Raw genomic sequence first — 25167 nt, 5'->3', positions numbered from 1 at the left:
GCTATAAGAAGCCATTTTGGTTTTTTTTTGTTTCAAAGAAGGCATTTATTTGACTAAAATTGAGAGGGGTCATAATTACCCTTCAATTAAAATGCATTTATTCTATGAAACATATAAAAACCACAGTAATTATCATTATGACAAAAAAAAGGCAAGGAATGGGTGAACGTTATTTTTAGGATCTCATGTGAATAATTGTCAGCAAGAGGGGACAATTTCATTAATTCCTTAGAATTAGCCTTTTTGAAGAATTGGACCACAGTAGTATAAATAGTCTGTATGATAACATGGAACAAAATTGTAAACTGACATTGTTGCCCTTTTGGTTGTTTTTTCAGATCTTTTCCATGTAGACCCAAATTAGCAAACAGGTAACTCTCCAGGTATTATGGAACTACAACTCCACACTCACAATGTTCCTATGGCCATAGGGTAGTTACGTTTCCAGGGAGTTTCAGTTTTACAACATACAAGGTGCCCTCTGATGGCTACCCTTTTGGTGCCAAGTCCAGGTTGAACTAGTCTTGTTAAGAATAGTCCATTCAGTTAATTGTACTGATATGCTGTGGTTAACAAAGTGCTTAACAAGATTGGTCATTCCATATATCAGTTGCCATAAATACAGAGCTCTGTGCATGCAATGTCGCAATAAAACAGCTTGACAAGTCACTTAAGTTTGCAAGTGCTATATTTTAATTATGCCCTGGCACACAGAAGTTAGCAAGTACATATCAACAGCCTCCAGCAGCTGACAAACGTAAGAATAAAATCAAGGCATTTAATCTTATCGCCAAAGTAAATGAAATGCCATTTACATATATTTTAACTCTGTAATGTACATCAGTGCTTGTGGCAAGGTTAGTCGGTACTCTTTTCTTACTGCACATCTTAATCTGAGTTAAAACAAACTTTACTAGAACCAATACACAACCAATACCAATAAAAGAGGAGTCAGTGGACTGAAAATGGTTGCTTTGTTGGCTTGTATCCAGGAGTGTGGTGGGATGTCATGTATTTTATGGAGACTCACCTTCTGCTGGTCAGTTTGTGTTTGTGAGAGAGGGGAAGTTGAATGTGGCTCACAAGATTTAGTTGGCCCATTGTTTCATATGTTGTATATAAAAGGCTTGTCACTAGGGGAATTTTCTGCCTGGGTGGTCGGGGGCATAAGGTGAAGGTCCAAGCAGAGTGGAGGGGGTGGAATGCAATTGGATGATCGAATGGATCAAGATGATCGAGTGGATCAAGATCAAGGTGATCTGCCACTGATAGGTTTGAAAGTCGGGCTGCTTTGTGATAGTGGATAGAGTGGGAACGATGTTGTAGGGTGTTGCAGTAGTGAAGGGAGGGAATATATGTTGGCTTTTGAAAATAAAAGGTAGGGAGAGCCACAGGAGATGTTGTGTGTGGGGCACAAGAGTAAATGATGGAGGTCTGGGACAAGTATTGGTAAGGTAATAAAATGTGCTGGTATGGGTATAGAGCAACGTTCCGCAGCGCCAGTGACATATAAGTAGAAGGCTGTTGAGAGAGGCTATGCAGTGGGACACTCACCATCAAGCAGGTCTCTAATTTTGTCCAAGTAGATCTCAAAATAGGAAACCTAAGGGAAAAAATCTTATTAAAATGACTGTTTTGTATAAATAATTTGCTATTCCATCGTGTGAACTGTGTCTAAAATGTGTGTACTGTAGATATCTGTCAACATTTAAACAATATTCCCTTCATATAAAAGTCTAAATGCACAAACCAATCCACATGTTTCACTAATAAACACAGGGAGCTTGTAGCTCTCCAGAACCCGTTGGGTGCTCCACAAGCTCTTGAGATTGTACGATCATAAGAGTTGTAGCTCATCAACAGCCACCCCCATTTCCCCAGGTTTTTTTCTGAAAATTCCAAACCATATGTGGCATGTCTGGATATGGAAAACGTACTTTGCCGTTACTGTATTTCTGAGCTTTCCGTTAATCTGATGTTGTACGTGAATTTCCCTGAGCTGCGTTGCAGTACTCCTATAGCATTTCAGCTTTTACAAATGTCTGTACCGATGATGCTTTTGCTTCCGCCCTGCGTCTCAATACATTTCATATTTTATTAAAGAAAAACAGTTATGGAGCAGTGGGTTGCCTGCTTTTGCCTTAGTTAAAGGGGGAATCCATTGATATGCAGGCAGCATGCAGACCACAGAAGAAGCATTAGTGGGAAGATCACAATGTTTGAACATTGGACTTATTACTATAGACACCAATGGACCTAGTCCTGGAACTGATCCTGCTGATTGAACTCTCATAAAATGATATCTATCTGATAAGTAACCTCTAGTTCTCCAGTGAGTATGCACAATTTGCCAACACAACATAGAAATACATTGGTGACAGTTTAATGTCCTTCACACCCCCACTATAGAAGAATACTCTGTGAGTACCCCAAGTACTTTAATTTGCCTGATGCCGAAGAGGCTGACCTCTTCCTCTATGGCAGACCTTTCCACACGTACACAGGGGTCCAAACAGACCCCCACATGCAGCGTTCCCTGAGCCAGCGCTGGATCTGACTGGAGGGGAGTGCATCGCTTGAAGGGAAATTTAGGTAGAAGGTGGGGAAAAGGACAAATATACCGGTATATGGGGGGATTCTACAGAATCCTCTCCTGCATTTGGAAAATGGACGATGCAGAAATGTAAAGAGAACACACAGCTATTATATACAATAAAGTGCACAATATGGAAATACGCTCTTTGTATAAAGTTACAGCAGAGTATATTCCCTTTGTCTTTCTACATTTATCTGGAAATGATAATAAAACTGTTCATAGTACTAATATGGCGATTCTAATTAAAACCATGTCATTTGCATGCTTCATTAAAATGTTTTATCTTTCCCGAGAACAATTATTCGACTTAATGACCAAATAATGAAGTAGAAACTAGATGTAAATCTTATTATGAAACGGTCTGGGGGCAACTGATCTTGTCTGCTGTACTTTACCTTGATATGAAATTCTAGGTTCTCATCCATGGAGTAGATGTGATTAAAGATGTCTCTAGCAATCCTGGGAATTATTCCCATCATTTGTGGATCATGAAGCTTCCCCTGAAAAAAAAGTGGTAGCAGGCAATTCATTTTAAAGACCTCATTAATAATATGATTTAAACAGAACGCATGGGGAGTTTGATACAACTGAATTAAACAATTTTTTTTAAAGAAGAAAATGTGTTAGTTATTTTATCAAATTTTCTATAATTAACCTCAAAATAAAAAAAAATGCAAAATTATAAAAGCATCAACATATAATAAAATTATAAAATCAAATCAATTGTAAAAAATATATGAATTACTGGCTGGCAACACATAGTTTTGTAAAATTTCTGCTTTCAAAACATCTGATGGAAAACATAAAGTACTGTGTGCCACCAAGGGATGACAAGGGGTGAACAAGTTATAGGGGTTTCCATCAACAGATATCCCATCACGCTGTATTCATCATCCTGCCCTGTTACAAACTACGTTAGAAACTGAGTAGATCATTTCAAAATTATAGGTGTGTCACCGGGCACAATAAAATAAAAAGCCACGTTATGCCAACATAAACTAGATAACATAATTCAACACAAAGGGGATTAATTAAATCACTTCTACCACTGGGGTAAAATGTTGCTGTTCTAGTAAGTTTAGTAAAATGTGTTTTTTTGGTGATAAAATTACTTTTGAACTGTTTTCTGAAAATGTTATTTGTTATGTTCTTATCCTGAAATCGAACTACTTTACTGTTAGCTTTATGGATGTTAACACTTCGAAAAACCCTACTCTGTTGTATAAATGCAATTGATTGTGGCATGTGACACTACACATTACAGCTTGTAAAAACACCAGTGAGCTTTAGGCTTGTCACGCATTTAAGGAAAGCTCATTTTAATTCTTTCCTGATCCGAGCAATTTGAAGTTCTCATTATGCAGGACAAACTCACCTCCATGGTGTGGGTCTTCCCAGAGGCGGTTTGCCCATAGGCAAAGATGGTTCCATTGTATCCAGCCAGGACATCTGCAAGAAACACCCAGATTTGCATATCTTTAATTCTTTTACTATGGAAACAAACTTAATGCACGATGCTTAGATAGCAGAAAATGTTTATATTCGTTAAAAAAATATATGTATAATCTTTGTAACTGTAAAGGTGGCTGTGGCAGAAGAATGTTATATATTATACTACACTACATGTTTACATATGAGTGTTGGCCATGTTAACAAAACACATAAACAGTCACATCTTATGACAAAAGGTTAGTCATTGTGGTCCAAACGCTGTCATATAAAATGCATATCTCACTAGGCACGGCTTTGACTTGATGCAGAGAGGATATTAATTAACCAGTGGTGTAGTCTGTCAGGGGGTTGTTCACCCTACTGGGCATTCAGGCTTTTAATGTAACTGGTTCATTTATAACACCCCATATAGCCAACACAGCCTTCATAGCATATGGTATATATCCTTTAAAGGCGAAACGACACGGTATGACATCATATCCCAGCACTCAGCAGAAAGGGCAGCGAGGTGGAGGTGAGTGCTGAGCCATCGGTTACGCTGCCCTTTGTCATGCCTAGGGCTGACCCAAGCCTAAATGCAACAAACGCAGGGCCCTATATAAGTTCCTCATGCTACTACAAATGGCATCACGCTAAGTGTGACATAATCATTGAAATCCCTGTTTCAATACAGGCAACCCAAGGGATCATAGCATCTAAGAAGCGTTGTTTTAATCGAGGATATTCGTTTTTTTTTTGACATGCATGGCTATTCTTATCTTTATGCATTTTACCTGTACCTAGAACAAAAGAGAACTACAAATCTTACCTTTAACAATCTGCATGGCACACGCATGATAGACTTGCTCCTGAGTAGTATTAGGGGGAAACACTCGGTCAAAAACATAGGGTTTACCCTGAAATATAAAATATATAAACAAAATTCATTACAACTAGAAAAATTTTAGACATTTTTTAAACTATTAACCTACATCATGACAAGAGGTTATTAACATTTTTCATATTTTACTAACCGTGATTGCAAATTACTTTGTTTTAATATTATTTATCTAGAACACATGAATTCTGGATTTGTTTCCCCAATGACAAGCGACCCAGCTAACAGTAATTATTCTCACTGAAGTCTATCTGCATTATGCAGGTAACAGTATTTTTCTATATATTATTATACATCATTTCACTTTCTGGTTTGAGTACATGAACTAAGAAAGGCATACTTAAAGATAAGTCCGCACATCGCTAGGTAATGTAATGTACATATGGGCACATTGAACCCTCAGATGTACCATAAGGTTAAAATGACCAACTCTGGAATCTCATAGGTCACTCATGATAACTCATAAGTGGGACAAGGTGGAGTGCCTAACAAATACACAACCATTTCCCAGCTTCTACAAATTGTTCCAAATCTGGCCACTTTTAATTTCAATTGAAATTTCAGAGGACATTTAAACCTGTTAGCTAATAACCATAAGGTGAAAACGATCAACTCATTTTGAGACAAGTATGCTGATTGGAATATAAACCACATAAAGTATAGATAATACAATGCAAACTACATCACACTGAGTGTCTGAATAAGGTGTAATAAAAGAGATATTTGTTGACTTTTTACATCACAATTATGACATATTATTATATTATTAGTGGTACATTTGTGTATTACTTAGCTGGCAGCACACAATGGTTTCACCAAGGACAAGATATTTCACATCAATCTCCCTTGATCTACACATTTGTACTACTGCCGGTAGAGACTGAATGTATGCAATGGATCCCTGGTTAGTCCTTCTCCACCATGATTTTACTGAGGAGGCGCCATTTAATAAACCGGTTTAGTAAGGAGCAATACAAGGGTATTTTGCAGATATTGCACCATGGTTATAAAAGTGAACCCTCTGTAATAATAACTCTAGTTAAGTGTGTCCACACTGTCCCATACTAGTTGCTTACTTACTACATACTTTTAGTTTTGAATCCCTCTTTTTTCAGGTGTTAGGGACTAATTGTTATTAGGTTTAGATTTATTTGTTATAACTTTGTCTGTATCAGAGTTACATTAGTATTTGACAGGCATCAAACTGAAAGGGAGACAGCAGCCATCAATATGACAGCCGGGTGACCTCTTTAAATTTCCAAATGCATTTGCCCCTTTCACCCATCTGCTATTTTCCACGCAGGAGAGGTCTTCTCCAGCATGGTTCTGTGAACATCACACATGGGTCTACAGAGACCACCCTTGGACACTGATTGGCTGCTTCAAGACAAATTGTTAGACCACAGAGGAGGAGGGAAGCTGCAGAAGGTACAGCTCCTACCTAGGGAAAGTGCTTTTTATATTTTTAAAGAATACTTAATGAAGTACTTTAATATGTGTTATTCTTTGGTGAGGCTGTTGGGGACATTGAGGTGCCCATTAAATGTAATACATTGTGTTTTTGTCATAACTAGCATAACCCGATTTTGGCGATTCCTGTATCTCACTAAACGAGGAAGGTATTTTATTATTTATAACTATTTTTATGTGTGTAGTTTAATAATTTAGCAATGTACAAGAAGAGGGGAACCCTTCCATTTATTTATACCGTACTCAAAATATCCCATGTAACCAATATTAAAGCCATCACTTTACAATGGACTCCGCATATTTAAACAAATAATATATCATTATATATATAAAAAAGATTTATAAAAATCTGCGGTGATACAAATTTATTAGTCCAGCAAATGGTGATACTTGATACTTCATACTGGTGAGATGTATAATTATGAAACTAATTGTAGACTGGTTACTTACAATGTGTGCCTATTTTAGTACTTTGTGTTCTGACTGCAGAATGTACTAATTGAGGCTGAAAGAACTGGTGCTCGTAGGTACAGATGGAAAAAAATTCCTAATAATGGAACAGGGCTATATAAATGTAATTGCGCTTTAATTGAAGATTTAAAAGGGTAAATAGTAAGTCTGTAAACTACAACAGAGCTATATACATTTAATTGTGCAATCATTCAAACTGTAAAAGGGCACATGTCTGTAAATGTAGTACTTTCATTAGTACTACGATCATTTCTAACCAGACCCACACCCCCAACATTACAGGGGTCCTGCTCCAAAGGACACCTATGTTGGGGTATGACTGAGAATGGAAAGGGGTGCGACTGCACCAGGGAGGGGGCACGGTTGGTGTAGACAGGGCCACCTATTCACCAGCCCTGAAGAGCCAAGTCACAAGGTAACGTTGTGGTATCTGTAATGGAGGGATGTGCTGCAACAACATTGAACTCCATTAAGTTTACATTTCCTTGGGCCGGTCAGGGGAGCTCAGATGCTCTCCCCACCAAGTCCATGATCCATACTGCCTGCAAAAACTATGGAGGGAAATGTCCGAAAATCCGAACTGTGCCTTAAAAACTGGGGAACTTGGGAGGTATGCATACTCATAGTCTTCAGATAGAACTAAATTAGATGAGTTCTAAAAATGTCTATTTTATAAGACATCTAAAACAACTGAAAGGTCTAGTGAGTGAAGTGAATTAGGCAGCGCCGTGATCAAAAGGAACCTTGGAGCTAAAGGGCTCCATCGGCCTTTATGTCAAGACAGTTATGTGACAGCCTGGGGTATAAGGGAAAAAACATACTTACTCTTGCAACAGTGAATTTTCACATGTGAATAATAGCACGGATGGATGAGCACATTGGGATCTTGTAAAATCGCTGTATAGACTTTTGAAAGCAGAAGTATTTCATTTATTCTTTTCTTTCTGTATATTCATAGATGGAACCAACACCATAAATTCCTTATATTTGGTGTGTCCTTGGTAGACAATGTACCGATTTCTAGAGGCAAGAAATACTAGACAACTAGTTTTAATTGTCACTCGACAATGGAGAACTGCAAATGTGATGTCATTAATCATCAATCTCAGTTTCGAAAAAAAATATCCTGAGACATGATTCAGGATTTCCCCCCCAAATAATATTAATATAAATCTGCATTTTAATTTATTAGTACTAGCTCAATGCTTTTACAAACAAAGCTCTAAGCACTTTATATTTAATATAAGCACCCCTGGTTACCGGTCACATCACGTATATGGCTTCTTGGTAAAAATGAAATTGGCTTCTACACTTTTTAAATGGTTAATCTATGTAACTATATGATGCACCATGCTACTCCTGTAGTATCAGTGCAAACATAGCAACCTGTACCTCTATTAATTAACAAATGGCTCCCAATTCAAATCCCTTCCTGACATTTTAATAAAAAATTTAAATGTGTTATGAGTTTACTACCCCAGGCTACACTTCTCCACGTCAATCTCATTACACCAGAATAATATAGGCTTTAATTACTTGTCACCAACTGAATTTCATCTAAATTAGCGAACATGCTCTGTGCAGAATGCTATTAGCGATGATTCGGGGCATAGCCAGGTACATTATAAATTCATTTTTGATATTCTCATGATACCAGTATCTTTTTCTCCTGGATGTTATGTTCTAATTACAGTTTCACAGCAAAAGGGGTAGACAACAGCCTTCTTTAAATCATCTTTGTTCAACTCAAGATGGAGAGCGGCATCTTATTATCATTTACGAATTTATATAGCATCATCAAATTCCACAGTGCTGTTCAATGGGTAAACATGACATAACAAGTAGTGTTTTACATAAAAAAAGAATATGCGCTGGCAGCTCTCCAAAATATTATGTATCCAAATTGTTGAACAAAAAAAAAAATAAGTCTGTGCTTTCCCTAATCAGTAAAAATGCAGAATATGATCAAGTTGCGCACACATTTTTATACTTTATTCTTTTTATAAAGAATAACAATAAACTTAATTTTGTACATACAAAAAATCCCCCACATAGTGCTCCATGTCAAGAGACACAATGTAGTGTTGCCAGTCCCGGCTCAGTTTCCTGCTGTCCGCCATGGTCCAGCTCAGTCTTCTGCTGTCCCCCAGTCCTGCAGCAGTCAGCTGTCTTCTGTGAGAGACTCTTGAGTCTGTTTGGACCATGCAGGGTACTGAGCATCCATCTAGCCCAGTACCCTTAGTTGTGACAGCTAGGAATGGGCAAACACATTTTTAACATGTAGGTTGGATTGAATGGTGACACTGAGGCAATCAGAGTATGGGGTAGGGATGATAGTTGCCCCACTGACATTAAAGGAAATAGTCATTGGAATCTTGGCATTTAAGAGAAGATAATAAGGGTTGATGGTGTTACAATTACAGCAAGCATTTAGTTAGAACGAGATGTGAGACAATTAGTGATCAAAGAGGGAAGGAGAGAGAGACCATCTAAAGAAAGGTAGGTATGTGTCACCAGCAGAAGGGGTCCTAGAACTGAGCCTTGGGGCAAGCCAATTGAGAGGGGCATTCAACCTCCCTACAAGAAATGGCTATTGAGTGTGATGCTATCCCCTAATAACACTTTACTCTTTTTCAAATGTGTTCATCACCTTTCCAGAGCACCTAAAGGTCTCGTTTAAGCTCTTCTTGTGCTTGCACAGCTCAAACACTGCTATTTATAACTCTGGACATAGGCTGATGTACAATGAAAACACACAGTCACCTTGATGTGTCATCAATAGCGATACACACATTATGGTAATCAAGTAACAAAGGGCAACAACTCCCATAAGGCAGAGCATCATGTGACTTATAAACCACAGTAGATGGCATGGAAGAAGGGGTGAATGATTGACAGTCAAAAGTGGAAACTCACAGATCTGTTGAGAAGACTGTTAGAAGCTCTATGTTCATCAATTCAATTCCATAAACTGAGGTCATAAACTAAATTTTTTGTGCAAGCAGCACTGTGTACCACTCCCACCAAGAAGATTTGGGCTGGAAAGCCTTTACCGGCTCAGCTCGCCATAAATTTCACCCTTTGGTAGCTGCACAGTGTCTTTGACAAAGAAGTCAGTCACAGAGATTATACGCCATTAGGTACTATCAGGTATATTATTTAAGCACTAGTCAATTCCTAGTTTCTAGAAATTTCTTGATACAGTTCTGGGCAGATCTATGTGGAATACCAGATAAGACAGAACACTTTAGGGAAGATCCAAAGTGATCAAACAGTTATATTATATAAAGTAAGGAGCTAGTTTTAGGGGTCATGGCTATGTGGCTTCAAGCAGTTGTCCACCCCTGCCATAAAATAGTAGCTAAAAAAAATGTACCATAAACAATTCAAATCTTCCTCAATAAAGATAATACAGATGATAGAGTAGAATAATTTTCTTGAAATATGTCATCCTTGTGCTCTGCTGTGATTTTTGTTATATCCATATTTATAGAACAATTATACGCATGACTGCATTCCCTTGTTCAATGCTTAATGGCCTCCGTGATCTCAGTCACGAAAACAAAATCTGCCAATTTTCTGTAAATAAATCAGGCACAGATGCTGTATGAACATGGTTGTTGGCTACACGCAGGCCAAAAGAAACCGGAATATATTTTGGTATATTATTCAGCACCGTGTACACTGCCGGAGAAAGTGATTTGCATTAGGCCCAGATTGGCCCTCTGGGGAATTGGGCAAATGCCTAGTGATGTGGTGCCAAATGACTTTCCCTCATGCGGCAGTCCTTGCACGCTACAGGAGTCTGAGAGTGGAGCAGTGTACCAGGGCTGATTTTAATCACGAGTCTAATTACATATCCCTGGGGTGAAACTTCTCCATCTCTCAGATTTGCTCACATCAATGAAGCCCATGAGGATTTGCATCCTTGAGGATGAGCTTCCAAATCTTTATACAAATTTCTGCTGAGTACTAGGACTATGATATCCTGACATAGTGTAACATCAAAGAAAAGTTGATTTAATTCCATATTAATCTAACAAAGTCACTAACTGGTGTTCTAATAGAATGTAAACTCTAGAGAGTAGGGTCTTCTTCTTCCAATGACTCAGTCATGGCACGTGTCCAAGTTATTGTCAGTTTTTTATATTATTGGTTATTGTTCATTTTCACCCCCCCCCTATAGTAACAGCGCTGCCGGAGCTCTATAAGTAATATGTTATGTAATGTCACTGTAGGAAGTGTGCAGCATTTGCCGGTCTGACTTGCAGCATGTAGAATTCCTTGGTGTCTGGTTTGGAATGGCTGATGTGGCAACTCAAAGTAAACAAGTAAACAAGTGTGAGACCTGGAACCTTCCGGGGATATCATCGATATGATCCTAACACTCCAAATCCTAGTGAAGGTGATGCACAGATCTCCCAGCAACGGACAACTACGGAAAACCCTGTAATTGGGATAGTCACCAAATGTGGGCACTCAAGGTCTGTGGATTAGGTGCTGTATGTAAGTGAATGTTCATGCTTTGAATATAACTCCAAATAAATACATTACTGATCCTATGCTGCACTTACTAACACACGCAAGGGTTTGAGTCCTATCACAACATTCTGCTATGATAAAGATGGTATTGTAGAATTTAAGAACACAACTGGCTGTTAAATGGAGATGCAATCGATAGAGGAACCACAAGCTCCCATTCTGTGAGCAATGCAAAACAATTGTTAAAAGCATACTGATCAATGCAGAAGCAAATTACAGCTTCTGTCTGGTTTTAAATTGATTTTCACATGATTATACAGCAGGATCCTCCCAATCCACTGCAGATGAATTTAAAAAGTTTCCAGATCAGTGCAATACCAGAGTTATATAGGTGAGGCAATTTACTGTAACACACATTAATAATCCAAAACTTATGTACTTCGCCTTCCTTTGTTCACGGAATAATTTAACTAGGCAGATTTTCTGCAATGCCTGACCTTGTCCTTATTAATGTAGCTATACAAACAGGTCTATTGCGCTACTTAACATCTTGAAATAACATCTATGGTTCTCCAAGGAGAGTCTGCTATTTTGTTTTTTTAAACTCTTTATTTTCAAAAGAGGACAAGGTATGCAAAGCAAACATTTCATGATCCAAGGAAAAATCTGATTGCCATTTATAGACAAGAAGTACCCACCCAAGTGGCAAAATCCAAAAAATATCTTCATTGGGTTTTTTGCTTTCTTTTGGATCAAAAGCAGGGAGGATAAGTATAAGGGTTAAACTTGATGGACTAAGGGCTTTTTCCAAACATAAATTACTGTTAAATTAATCCAAACATAAATTAATGTTATTATGTAGGTTCCATCCATACAAATTACACATCCAACAACATCACTATTTGAGCAGAAATGACTTGCCTTGCCTATGATCTTCATATGTGCCCTTGTAGTAAGCAACACCTTGAAAGTGTAACACTTAGATACATCACAGTTGTAGAACATAGTCAGAGTAGGGACAGCAATCCAGACAAACAGATATACATGTTGCTGTGATGTTTCAGAGTACTCATAGACATGCCATTGTGCAAATGAGCACCCTGGACATAACCTATGGACCCGCACCCGGCCTCATTATCCAATAGACACTACGAAGACCCCAAAAAGAGCTGTTATAATTACCAGTATTTGGAAAGAAATACCTAACCACCCATTTATGAAAGAAAAAATTTGCTTTGCTCTCCTTATGAAGAGCCGTTTAAATCAAATCCATATGAAAAATGTTTTGCATTCTGGAGAGCAATGTATATCTAGCACCGGTGGAGAGCACCATATCTAGCACCTGTGAGGAGCACCATATATAGCACCGGTTAGCACCATATCAAGCATCTGTGGAAAGCACCATATCTATCACCCGTGGAGAGCACCATATATAGCACCGGTGCAGAGCACCATATCTAGCAGCATTGGAGAGTACCATATATAGCACCGGTGGAGAGCACCATATCTAGCACCTGTGAGGAACACCATATATAGCAACGGTGGAGAGCACCATATCTAGCACCCGTGGAGAGCACCATATATAGCACCGCTGGAGAGTACCATATGGCTGGGGCTTATGCATTACGCCCACATGGCCTTTTTCCATGCTGCTCATCTTAACAATATATTTTATTTTATTTATTTTGTATTAATTTGCATTGTATCTCATAACGGACCACCTCCGCTAAGAGATACAATGCAAATTAAGGCCAAGTAATTGACAAATTAAGCTTGTGTGTACAGTAGTTGCAGGCAAAAACGGTTTATAAGGGGGCCCAACCAAAAACAGTCCAGCATGTCCACTTTAGGTGTTAGTTGACATTTTGGCCAAACAGAATATGTAGTTAGTTTCATTTGGAATCTCAATTTCGGAATAGTGTATGGCTTGTGCAATATTTTTAGAAACATCTTGCTTTAGGATCTGGAGACCAGTAAGTTCGATAGTCCACTATTTCTTGTTGTGAAATGGCACAATAGTGTTTTATCCTGCTCTTTGCCAGTCCAACATCCACGGGGCACCAGCATTTAACCGGCAGTTCTAGGCAGCAGGTGAATAAAGAGTGGAGGTTATGAACCAGGTGACTGATGCAAATATAAATAGTAGATTTGCCCATTCAGTAGGAGCATTCCATGGTAGAAGAGTACAAATTAAGTTAAAATTGATAGTATATGATTTTAATATAACACACTTTAAGACATAATGGTACAGAAGCAGAAGAGGCCCTTGCCATTACAAGCTTACAATCTATGAATAGTTATTGTGCCAGGGGTTAATACCGATACAACACAGGAAGTAGGACGGCCACATGTCCCAGATTGCCCGGCAGCCTCAATTCCGGAATGAGGAGTCTGAGTGAAGGAGGTCTCAGCCAATCAGGAGAGACTTCTCAACTCTCCTGATTGCCTGAGAGTTCAGAAGCTTCTCCTGATAGGCTGAGTCCCTCCTTCACACCAACTCAGTGTAAGCTGCAGCCAGCACCATGTATGTGTGTTTGACTCTGTGTGTGTGACTGTGTTTGTCAGTTTGTCACAGTGTTTGTTTGTGTGACTGTTTGTCTGTTTGTGTGACTGTGTTTGTCACTGTGTTTGTTTGTCACTGTGTTTGTCTGTTTGTGTGACTGTGTGTGTAATGTCTGGTAATAGAGGAGTTAATTATCTGAATCTACTCATGCCTGGTATTAGAGGGGTTAACATTCTATATCTATTCATGTCTGTAATGAGTGTATGTATATTATTAAATCTGAAATCAGCATGATTTCCAAGGCTTCTTAATAATTAATATATAATACTATATGTATAGTACATATGTATATAATATATATATATATATTACGGCTTAATCCATTTACATATACACACATACCCCTGTGTATAATCTCATCTGCTTCATAGTGTGTCTCTGAATGGCAGAAAAAAATGTGGTAACCTTAACAGGAAGAGGTTTTATTTTGGATGGGTATAAATAAAAATCAGTGTGATAATGTTGTGTAGTGGAGAAGGGGTTACTCGTTGCAGATCCCTCTTCATAGTAATAAGGGAATTACGTGTCACCATCTGCCAGGAATCTAGGTTTTCATCATCATAGCCTGTTGTCAAGGCAACAACATCCCACAGGAAAAAGCTATTATGCTAATGTAACCAGGAACTAAGACTAAACCTTACCCATCTACTTGTATATGTTATAAATTAACAGAAATGATGCACTTATGCGTCTCCTGGTGCAAGGATTTGAGCTCGTGATTACACAAATCAAGCACTTTCACACGCAAATGAAGCAAAAACACTTTAAGATGGATGCTTGTGATAATTTATAAGATGGCTTCAAGATGCCCTTGTTTCATATCGCTCACCTTTAAATGCAGTTCAAAAAAAAATCCTGGTTAAGGAGACATTACTTAGAAAAATCCATTGATAGAAGACATTAGCTATATTTAGATCTCCCCTCAGGAAAATGTTTAGCCGTGATCCTTTCCATTTTCTTTGTGTGGAATCAAGTCTTTGGAACCAGATGATTTCATAAACAGTGTACCTGCATTGGTTTTGCGCTCCTGGAACGCTTCCTTACTTTGTTTTATTGCTTCCCTGACTGTTGCGTCTTTATAATATGTTACAGACTGATTGTTGGTGCCATGCTGCAACACAGTAGAGTACCAACAAATCTATGAGTGTTTATGATGTTGATTGCACAAATGATATGCTTGTTTATACATGGTGGAGCTGTGGATGTTTGTGTTCTGCCCCCCAGTTTATGCCTTTGGCGAATCAGGATTCTGGGGGTGGTGAAGCTTGGGAGGTGGCGCTACAGCATCGCTACTGTGCATGATGCCCCAGACACCAGACAATCAAATTAGAATGGAGCACGCGTGAAAAGCAGGACAGAGGTAGAGCTCAGTGGGACAAAGTGGCCAAACTGGGACCGTTGGGATGCATGCGTGTGTAGTCATAGTGCTGTCAACATTTTGTTTTTTTGCTGGCCTGACCTTAAAATATCATATGTGTGGAAACCCTTCTGTTTGAAAAAAGGAGTTATGATGTTGGCATGGACACATTGTTAGATTTGTTAGCACAAGGCAGTCACAGAGTTCTACCACAGCATTCAAACCTAAGACGGAGGTTGGTGTCCTGAAAAACGCACACAAAATTAATTACTCAAGTTACTACCAAACTGGTATTTCATAAGTGTGCAATAGTGGCTTATACCCATCACTAACCTAATCGAAGTAACAGATTTGCTACTCATTTTTACCAAACACAAAAATATTACTTGGTTAAAAATGACCCCATAACTCTGAAGAAGGTGTAGGGGAGCTCCAGGTCCAGGGCATGTTATAAACAAACATATTTCCAAACTTATCCTTATCAGGCTTCTCCTACAAATCTTACTTTCTTCCAAAATCCTAAAGAAGTTACTTTTTTGAGATAACCTTTGATTAAGATGTACAGAGTGGATACTTCATTTAAAGCAGAATCCACTTACATTCCAAATAAAAGAATTCTGATCTATTTTAATTTAGATCCTAAATTAAAACTTTCTGTTGCCGTTATTTTGTTAAATTGAGATTATCTTCAGCAAATAATCTGTTATGTAAGTAAACCAAATTAATCGTCAAGTATACAACTTGCGGGAAGGAGATGAAAAGCTGTCAGGGATTTATTCTGTTCTGTGTCTGTCAATGCCAGATTCCAGTGACCGAGTTCTAAATCACATGGCAATTCAATTTAAAAGTCTAAGCAGGCTTGCTTTCCAAACTATGAGCGAAGCGAGGAGCAAGCATGCAGGTCTTCACCGATCTTCCATGTGAATGGTAGCATTTCACAATTATATCCACATACTAGATACAAACTAAGATAAATGGTGTATACGTCTGTATCCCTAAAAGATGTACATATGTAAATGAGATTGCTGAACAAAAGCTTACCATCTGCAGAACCTCAAATGACCAGAACCTAACCAGAAGGAAACTGTTCACTGGGATTTCGACCACTAGCCCAGCCATGAAATTCAATGTTTTGGCCATATGTTGACATGTATAGACCAGCAAGAAAAAGTGGTTATGGCCCAGTGCCTCCCTTTACACCTCGCAGCAACAATTAGAAGGTGCAACTCCCCAAAAGAATCAATGCAAAATCGAAAAACAAGATATTTTTTTTACACTAACATGCACCAGTGTATATAAGATGAAAAAAGAAATAGAACAACCGTGTAATATTGTCTGCATTGAATAATTATACTAGTGTCATTATTATACTTGGCATTGAGTTCTGTTTCCTACATTTCTGGATCCCTTCGAAGGTGATTGGTTTTTTGGTGCAGTTTGACATCTCCCTATAATATCTACATCTGACATCTGATAGCTCCATCCTTGCACCTCTATGACACATCTGCAGTCCTTTGGGACTATGTGCATTTTAATGCCACTACAATACTGATTGAGCCTTCCAAGCAGCCTATAGATTTATTCTTGGCAACAAATACAGTTAGATTAATTGTCAAATTAACCAAACCCATTATTTATAGCATGTTTTGTTTCGTACATATCATCCCAAATATTATTTCCTTTTTACACTGCGTACATTAGAACACAATGTATGTCTGTTAGACTTTTTTGTTTCTTTGTTATGGGGACAGTGGAGTTGTTTAGAATATTCAATTGATATGTGATCTGAAAAGATCTGAAAATAAATAGATATTACAAGAAAGCTGATATATAAAAGTTCTAGGGGTGATACCTAGATAAAATAATAACTCGTATGGTGCTCAGATAGTACGTGGACTACAGTCTTGGTCAGGGCTTCATAGAGTATATGGAGAATACAAAATTAACGCACCCGAGAAGCATTTGAACAAATGTTCAAGCCATAGAGGAAAACTTGACACTTTTTGAAAACTGTATTTTATTCTCAAATTAACCTGCTGTGAAAATATCAACATTTAAGAAACATAATGCATCAAAATAACCATTTCAAATAGTTTTATTGGCTCGGTTCTCATACCGTAATGCATGAGTTTGTTGGATTCCTAACCTTAATACTCAGGGGACTGATGTACGTTGTAAGTAACAACTCGCTCAAACAGTACAGAAACAAGTACATTTTAATTTCGTTAACTGATCAGTTCTAGCCCTCGGGAAAATACATATTATGAAATCCATCATGAATCTTGGGTTTTATAAGCATTGCATAGTGTTACAAGAGTCCTTGTTCCCTTTAAATACAATCTGAAAAATCAGACATAAGTGCCAATAAGTTTTCCATAGAGGATGTTTTCAGAGAGCTTCTGAGAGAACAGGGATGGGAATTCCAGAGAAGGGGTACAGCACGGGTGAAATCCTGGATGCAGGAGTGGGAAGAGGTAATGATGAAAAATGTTTGATAGAGGAGATTTTTATCACTGTTAGTCAACTGTAATAGAAATGTCAAGAATTGTGGACAGAGTGGAAGGTGGGATTACCATAAACTCAGTCTTGGAGCTTCAGGTAATTCGTCTTAAGAAAGACAGTCAGTGAGGTGAGTTATAAGAGAGGGGTGAAAGGTCAGGAGAGTAGATATAGATTATGGTAACATCTGCGTACAGGTGGTATTGTAAACTAAAGGAAGATATGAGTTGTCCAAGTGAAGAGGTGTAGATGGAGAAGAGTAGAAACCCAAGAACTGAGCCTTGAGGATCACCAACAGATAGAGGAACAAATTCCAGTGAAGGATACACTGAAAGTACGATCAGAGAGGTGAGATTTGAACCGGGAAAGAGTCACAGATGCCATGAGCATGAAGGGTTTGTAGAAGAAGGGGGTGGTCTACTGTGTCAAAGGCTGCAGAGAGGTCCAAGGGTGACAAAAGGCCTTTTGTTTTAGCGATATGGAGGTTGTTAGTAATTTTAATCAGTATGGTCTTAGTGGAATGCTGTGAATGGAAGCAGTTTGGATGTCAAGTGGAGAAGGGAAACTAGATGGTAACTTGATGGGGATGTGGGATCAAGCAAGGGTTTCTTTAGGATGGGTGAGATAATAGCATGTTTAAATGAGGATGGGCATACACCAGAGGAACGAGATATAGATTAAAGATATTGGTTAGGGTTGAGGTAAGGACATCAGAAAGGGGTGATAGGAGAGGTGTGAGGACGAGAGAACCTCAGAAACTTTAGTAGGGGTGACTGGCCTGAATCAGTTGAAGGTGGCTTGTGGCCAGGAGGAAGGTTGAAGTACCATATGATTGACACGATGGGGATGGTGTTAATTTTCTTTTTAAAATAGGTAGCAAGTTCTTGGGCAAAGAAGTTGGAAGGTGAGGGATGTGTTGGGGGACAGAGGAAGGTGTTGAATGTGGAGAACAGACGTTTAGGGTTAGGGTTATGGAAGAGGGAAGAGATTAATTACGTAAAATAGGTTTGTTTGGTAAGCTGGAGGGCCGATGTATAGTAATAAAGCATACGTTTGTAATGTACAATGTCTTCTGGTGAGCGAGAGCTCCTCCGTGAGCACTCAGCAGTATGTGAAAACTGATCTGTGTGGAATGCCATGGCAGAGGTGGACGGAGTGGTAGGCAGCACACAGTTACAGGAGTGACCATATCTAGGACTGAGCCTAGTGTATGACTATATATATATATATATATATATATATATATATATATATATATATCCATTATTTCAGAGTGACAATTGACTTGCCAGCACATGTGAAATCAATAGTGAAATTGTCTATGAAATTTTTGATGGTGCCAGCAGCTCAGTGAGTGCCTTTTATACAGAAATTGATCACAGCTACATTAGCACACAATCCTCTAGATATGATTTATACTTTAAAAAGGGAGACTTGTCTGATTTCTGTATTGTCCTAAGAAAAAAAGAACAAATTAAGGACAGTGTAGAGATTTGGTCTTAATGTCTCTTAAATGTAATGAAACTTAATTTATGATTGAACTTCCCTCAAGCTAAACATATATATTGAACATGACATTTCTGACAACGTATATGAATTCGTTCCAGCATTTTGACATCGCTCATCAGAATTGAGCTGAATACCCCCAAAACATTTTATGCAGTCAATGAGGAAAACATTTTGATGTGGCTGGGGTGGCTTTACAAAGACTTTTTAAGTGACTTTGTTTCAAATGTAACTCAGTATGGTATATAGAAGAAGGATATAATGTTTCCATTTACACATTGTATATTGTAAGCACATTTTCTAATAGCGAAAAAAGATTTGGTCTCAGATACGTAGCTTGCTCAAAAGGGTTGGAGCACCATGTGTGTAGTAGGATTTTGGGGTCTCCTCTCTATGATTGCTACATGCCCACAGACACTGTACATAGGGGCAGAGCACACAGTACTGGGAATCTGACAGTATAGGCTCAGTGATGTAGTTTCTTTATGTAGTACTGAACCCCTTGGTTTTTTTTCAATGTGAAACTTATGGGGTTCCGGATTTGCTCTGCATTGGTAGCCGTCAAATTCTTAACCACAAATCTCCGCGTCATGAGATCCTTATAACACTAGCGTTGGGGGGGATTTACGTCTGAAAAGATTGTTCAATAAAATCAGAGGAAATATTTTGACACAAAATCGAAACACAGACCACATTGCAGCTGGCTAACAACCCTCCTAGACTACTCCAGTTAAAAAAGGACAATATATGTTTAAATGCCCATATGAAACAAATATTAGCCACCCCTTCCACGGGACCATTAAGCCTATCTATTCTACCCATTTTCTTCTCTGTATAGACTCAAACATGGTTTACGTTCCCTCACTTTACAATTTGAATAGTAATGGTTCACAAGGCCCTATTTCCAAGATTGTTTACTTGCATAATCCTGCATTTTAGACAATACTATACTAAATCCAGTAATCAAAAAAAGCTTAATGATCATCCATTAACTGCGTTTGCTAGTGAGACTTGCTTTTGTGCATTGCTCTTTTAAAAGGTTTTAATTATACAACTGAAAAAGAGACCTCTGAGGTCCCAAAAGCTCTATTTCTCTATTTTTCTTAAACTAGCAATTACAACTAAATTTGAAGTTTAGTTTCTGAGCCTCCTAGACGGGATCCATCACCACATGCTGGTTGATCCCATGTGAAAGCACTAGTTTTATTGCTACAGCCAGTACTATTTTTATAATAGGAAGCTGTTAGCTGTAGGTAAAAGAACATTCAAGGGCAAATTGAGGAGGATAAAAATGTTCTTCTCCAACACAAAGTGTTAAAATGATCTCACTGTGAAACAATTGGACTCTAGCTGCGGAAGCCATTAGCAGTTCACTCCAGAATCCATTGTGTATTTTATTGTGCCACAAAATAAATAACTTTTCAGACACTAAAACCTGGCATTTAACTTCATGTATAGGACAACAAATGTATTTGTATTTTATATTTTACATATCGCACTCTTCATATGCAGTATAATTCTATTTCTCCCTATAAACTTTTTTCTATTCACCATCATATGACCACAATAGTGTTTTGTTTTGTATCATGCGGTCTAACCATTGTTAATTAGAAAAGTAATTAAAGGCCATTTTATAATTTTATACCACGAAATATATTTATGTATGAATTTGAAAAAACTCTACATGCAACCCAGGGTATTTCACTAGGAACATTTAGACACTTATCATGCAAGAATTTGGTCACCAATCTCTGGCAAAGGGAGCCGTAACATGAATTTGCGTTGCTTTTTTCCACCATTTTGTCTCCATATTTCTTATGATTGTTGGCACATATTACATGCAACTGCACATTATACACCGTGCCCCAATTTACAATTTGTAGTTTTTTTCTACACTTGGATTAAAGTTGGTCAGTGATTATTTTACATTTTTGAGAGTTTAAGGCCCAATTTACATGAAAACATAGTGATTTTTTTTAAAGTACCTGCTTAATAGGGGTTTGTCCAACATGGAAACAAATGGAGCAATTGATGTAGGACCCGGTGCTCTGAAGGCCCTGCGGCAATTGGTCTCCCATTAATCTGGCCCTTCTCCTTTGACACAAACACTGTAGTTTAGGTACTGGCATCAATAATGTACGGAACGGAGTATATGACACTAAATGTACATATCTGCACAAGAATTAGTCCTAGAGCTAGCCATATGGGGAATCTAGGCAGCTGATGTGCCATACTGGTAGAGGGTGCCATATCAAGACAGTTTGTGTCACTAATATTAAAATGTATTTAAAAAAAAACAAAACAAACTAGACTGTCCCTTTAAAGATAACACCCAGCTAGTGATTCATGTGCCCCATTAGTATGCATTAGATGAAAGAGCTTGGGGCATCAATGGGTAAACTTCTAGGAGAGTACCCTGTATTTGCTAGATCAAAATGAAGGTCCTTGATCAGCTCGGGTCTGTGCTTTAAGTACCTGTTCATTTCATCCCTCTCACCTGTCCTGTTTTGTATAAGACAGACCCAATTTGCACTGGCACTGGCCTTCATAGACCTCCTCTTCCCAGCTTTAGACAGTGGTGATCGGTGGCCGGCTGGAGGAGATCAGAAAATCTTTACTGACTAACCTTAAACTTATGAAAACGAACACGAATGTAGGTAGGTACGTCATTGTAGGTAAATTGCAAATGATAGGCAAGTATGTAAAATTGGTCTCAAATTCCCTATTCAACTTCTACTACGCGTTCATTTATTGATTTCATCTCAGCATTTCCATGGCATGAAACGAATACGAAGAACGAAGATGTTTTTCCTCCTGAAGATGAACATGAAGACTTCGCTGGTGCCCAAGTCTAATTTACAGTACAGACCCCAGGCAGTGCTCTCACATCGCTGACCTATAAAAAACTGACAGCGGCAACATGAGTGCTCTGCTTAAACAAATAGCAGGGTGCGAGTAAGAGCTCTTCGTTTCTACTAATGATCTATTTAATTCTACAATGAAATATTGGAGGACAGGACTCAACTGGACACATCTGTGCAACAATTTACCGTACGGGATTAAGGTTTCTCTGAAGCTCTGAACTTTATTCCAGAAATAAGAAACATCCGCTCTGTTATGCTTTGCCGCAGAGACCGTGGAAAACCAGTGGAAATAAATAGATAAATATCACCTTGGAGCTACATATAATCATCCTATAGGGACCGAGCTGCTCAGAATGCAGAATCCTTTCTTTCTGCCTCAAATCCCTGAATTCTGTCACATATCTGTCTTCCCAGCTCACCCCTACAGGGGTAAGTTTGCTGTACCTTCCCACCCAGTAGCATTACTACATTTTATTACTGCGCTGTGACCTAATTTACAATTTGCACACAGGAACAACCCGATCACTTGTGGATTAAAGTTTAATCACAGATTATTTTAAATTGTGAGTCAGAAAATAAATTTTTGGGGGGTTTCTGAGGCCCAATTAATATGATGACATAGTAGCTTAACTGGTGTGTCAAACCTCACTTTAGAAACACTCAATTTACTTAAGATACATCTGTAAGAAGTACTTAATGTTAATGAGATAAGAAAATAATAATGTTAATGTCTGACGCTACCAAGTAGTGGGCAGAAAGGGAGCTCACTGGGTGTTTTTTCCGGCTCTTGGGTTAAAACATTGCCTCCTCGCAGCTTTGGGTTAGTGTCGCTTTAATCTCCGGCAAGTAAGTGGTGATTTATTTTAAAGCAGATGACCAAAGACCAGGAACACCTAATTGAACTATATGGTTAGTGTGATTTGTGCCATATGAAATTATGTAGTCTGTATAGCACACTCATAGGTTGTCACACCCCTTGAATATATGTAATGTTTTAAGCGCTGCGTGAACTGTTGGCTCTATATAAATAAAAGATAATAATAATAACACTGGGTGTAAAAACCTGCAACATACATCAACAACTATACCACAATACCACAACTTTGGGAATAGACATCAATAACCGTTGTTATTTTTCATATATATACATGGCATGCCTCAAATTCATCAGTGCTGTGTAGTTGCTAGATCTACTTTTTGGTTTCACTGCAAAACCATTTATACATTGGTGCGACCAAAAATTTTTAAGTTTTTCCCTATTTTTCCATTGGGGGCATCATTTTACATAACCTCATTGTGCATCAGCGGAACTCCCCAGGAATATCCAGTTCTACCCATCCTCGATATTGTAAGGTAAGTTAAGGTTTCCTGGCTATGAAACTTGGAAGTCCATTTCTATATATAGTTTGCAGACAGAAAAAAATCCATAGATTCTATTTCCCAACTGTCTTTATTAGTAAGCAGCCCTATATATTTTAGTGGTCGATTTTCCGTACATAAGCTTGTATGTATTTGTCTGCTCGGGGGCATTCCGCAATTGATCGTGGGCTTACTCATTAGAATTTATGCGGCTTTACAAAGTTTTAAATTCATTATGGTACTAACCTTTACGATTTCTCATGGTAAGCATTGAGAAATGTAGCTACATGTTTAATGAAGCTGAAAAAGCCCAAGCTCATCAAATATTACCATCTCGAGTTCTAAATTTGTTCGCTGACCCAGAAAAAAAACCCACTAGACACTAGAAAAATAATGATATTCCAAAGGAGGAACAATAACTTCCATAAGTAAAATATATAAGCATTAGAAAATAATGAAAGAAATGTAAAATTACAATCATTTACAAATAATTTACAAATAATTCTGAGAATAACTGTACATTCAGTGCTGCAATGAAGATGATGGGGGTGGCTCTGGTGCTTTAAGGCCAGGGGCTGTTTGATGATCTAAGTGCAGCTGACTATTGGCTATATGTGGCTGCGTGCTACCCAAACACATTCAATATGTATGGGGGTGGGAGACGAATAGCTCCCACTACCTAGAGACTTTGCACCACAACCCGACATAATTGCTTACATGGTAACACGACCTCTACTCTGTAGCCACCAACAGTCCTGTTTTGGCCAGGAGCATAATGTTCATGGACCATAAGATTATCCTAGAACGACAGACTTGCATAATGGCTACCTATTTTTTTTCTGTGATTAAGTTCTGTGTTGCCCTAGTCCTGTCTCAGGGAAGAACCCCAGCACATATCTCTGTAGCTGCAGTCTATTTTACCGAGTGTTAGATTATAATGTCATATCCTTGCGTTCCCCTCGTGGCCCACATGATGCCAGGTACAGCTGGCGGGAATTCTTCATATTGTATATAGGACACATGGGGTGACCAGAGATCTCCCCTGTAAACAGCCCATTGAGTAGTGGCTCACCTGTGAGCCTCAATGACCAGAATAGATTTTAGGAAATTTAGCAAAAATAGAGCAACTTGATTACCTCATTACAAGAAGGAATAATAGAATCTTTATGACTGAAAAAGTATAAATTGGTGGAATAAACTGTTCTCACCTACCTTGAAAGGCTATATAGCTATATATTATTTCTGGTAAAAATATTAAGAAAAACATAGATATAGCCACTAACACATAGTCTGTTGCTCCTCTGGAATTATGACATCTAAAGAAGGAACAGCAAACAGCTTGGTTCCAAGGATCTGGAGACATCTATTTTGTGTGTATTGGAATAGAATTTCCGAGCAGTGTCGTAGTGCTTCATCTAGTACTGGGACTTGGGTTATATTACTTAGAATTGTACATTTGCTGTATCAGATCTAATTAATCTTGTATTTAATTCATTTTAATCCCATTATTTCATGATGTTGCACTATGCACTTTCCACTGGATGCTCATAGATAACCTGGCAGAATGCTGTGTATTAGATATATGTATGGTGTAGTATTACTGTTTCCTCTGCATGGAATCAGATAAGTATCATGAATCAGCCTGCTATGGAACATCAGAGAAACAGATTA

The 25167-nt window shown here is 38.3% G+C and overlaps 1 protein-coding gene across 4 annotated transcripts in view; it reads right to left on the bottom strand.

The window, feature by feature from the left end:
* The window catches only part of KIF5A (kinesin family member 5A), a 56827-nt gene that overhangs the window by 25623 nt on the left and 6037 nt on the right, over positions 1–25167 (bottom strand). For all 4 annotated transcript variants that reach the window (XM_053455764.1, XM_053455761.1, XM_053455762.1 and 1 more), the window contains exons 2-5: positions 4857–4944; positions 3972–4045; positions 2992–3096; positions 1555–1603 (exon numbers count right to left, since the gene is read on the bottom strand). In XM_053455764.1, coding sequence (XP_053311739.1) covers positions 1555–1603; positions 2992–3096; positions 3972–4045; positions 4857–4944 — 316 coding nt within the window. The remainder of the gene's footprint in view (positions 1–1554; positions 1604–2991; positions 3097–3971; positions 4046–4856; positions 4945–25167) is intronic.

The sequence above is a fragment of the Spea bombifrons genome, chromosome 2 (genome assembly GCF_027358695.1).
Source record: "Spea bombifrons isolate aSpeBom1 chromosome 2, aSpeBom1.2.pri, whole genome shotgun sequence".
Lineage (NCBI taxonomy): Eukaryota > Metazoa > Chordata > Amphibia > Anura > Pelobatidae > Spea > Spea bombifrons.
The sequence above is the reverse complement of the archived record's forward strand: the minus strand, read 5'-3'. Positions and strand labels throughout refer to the sequence as shown.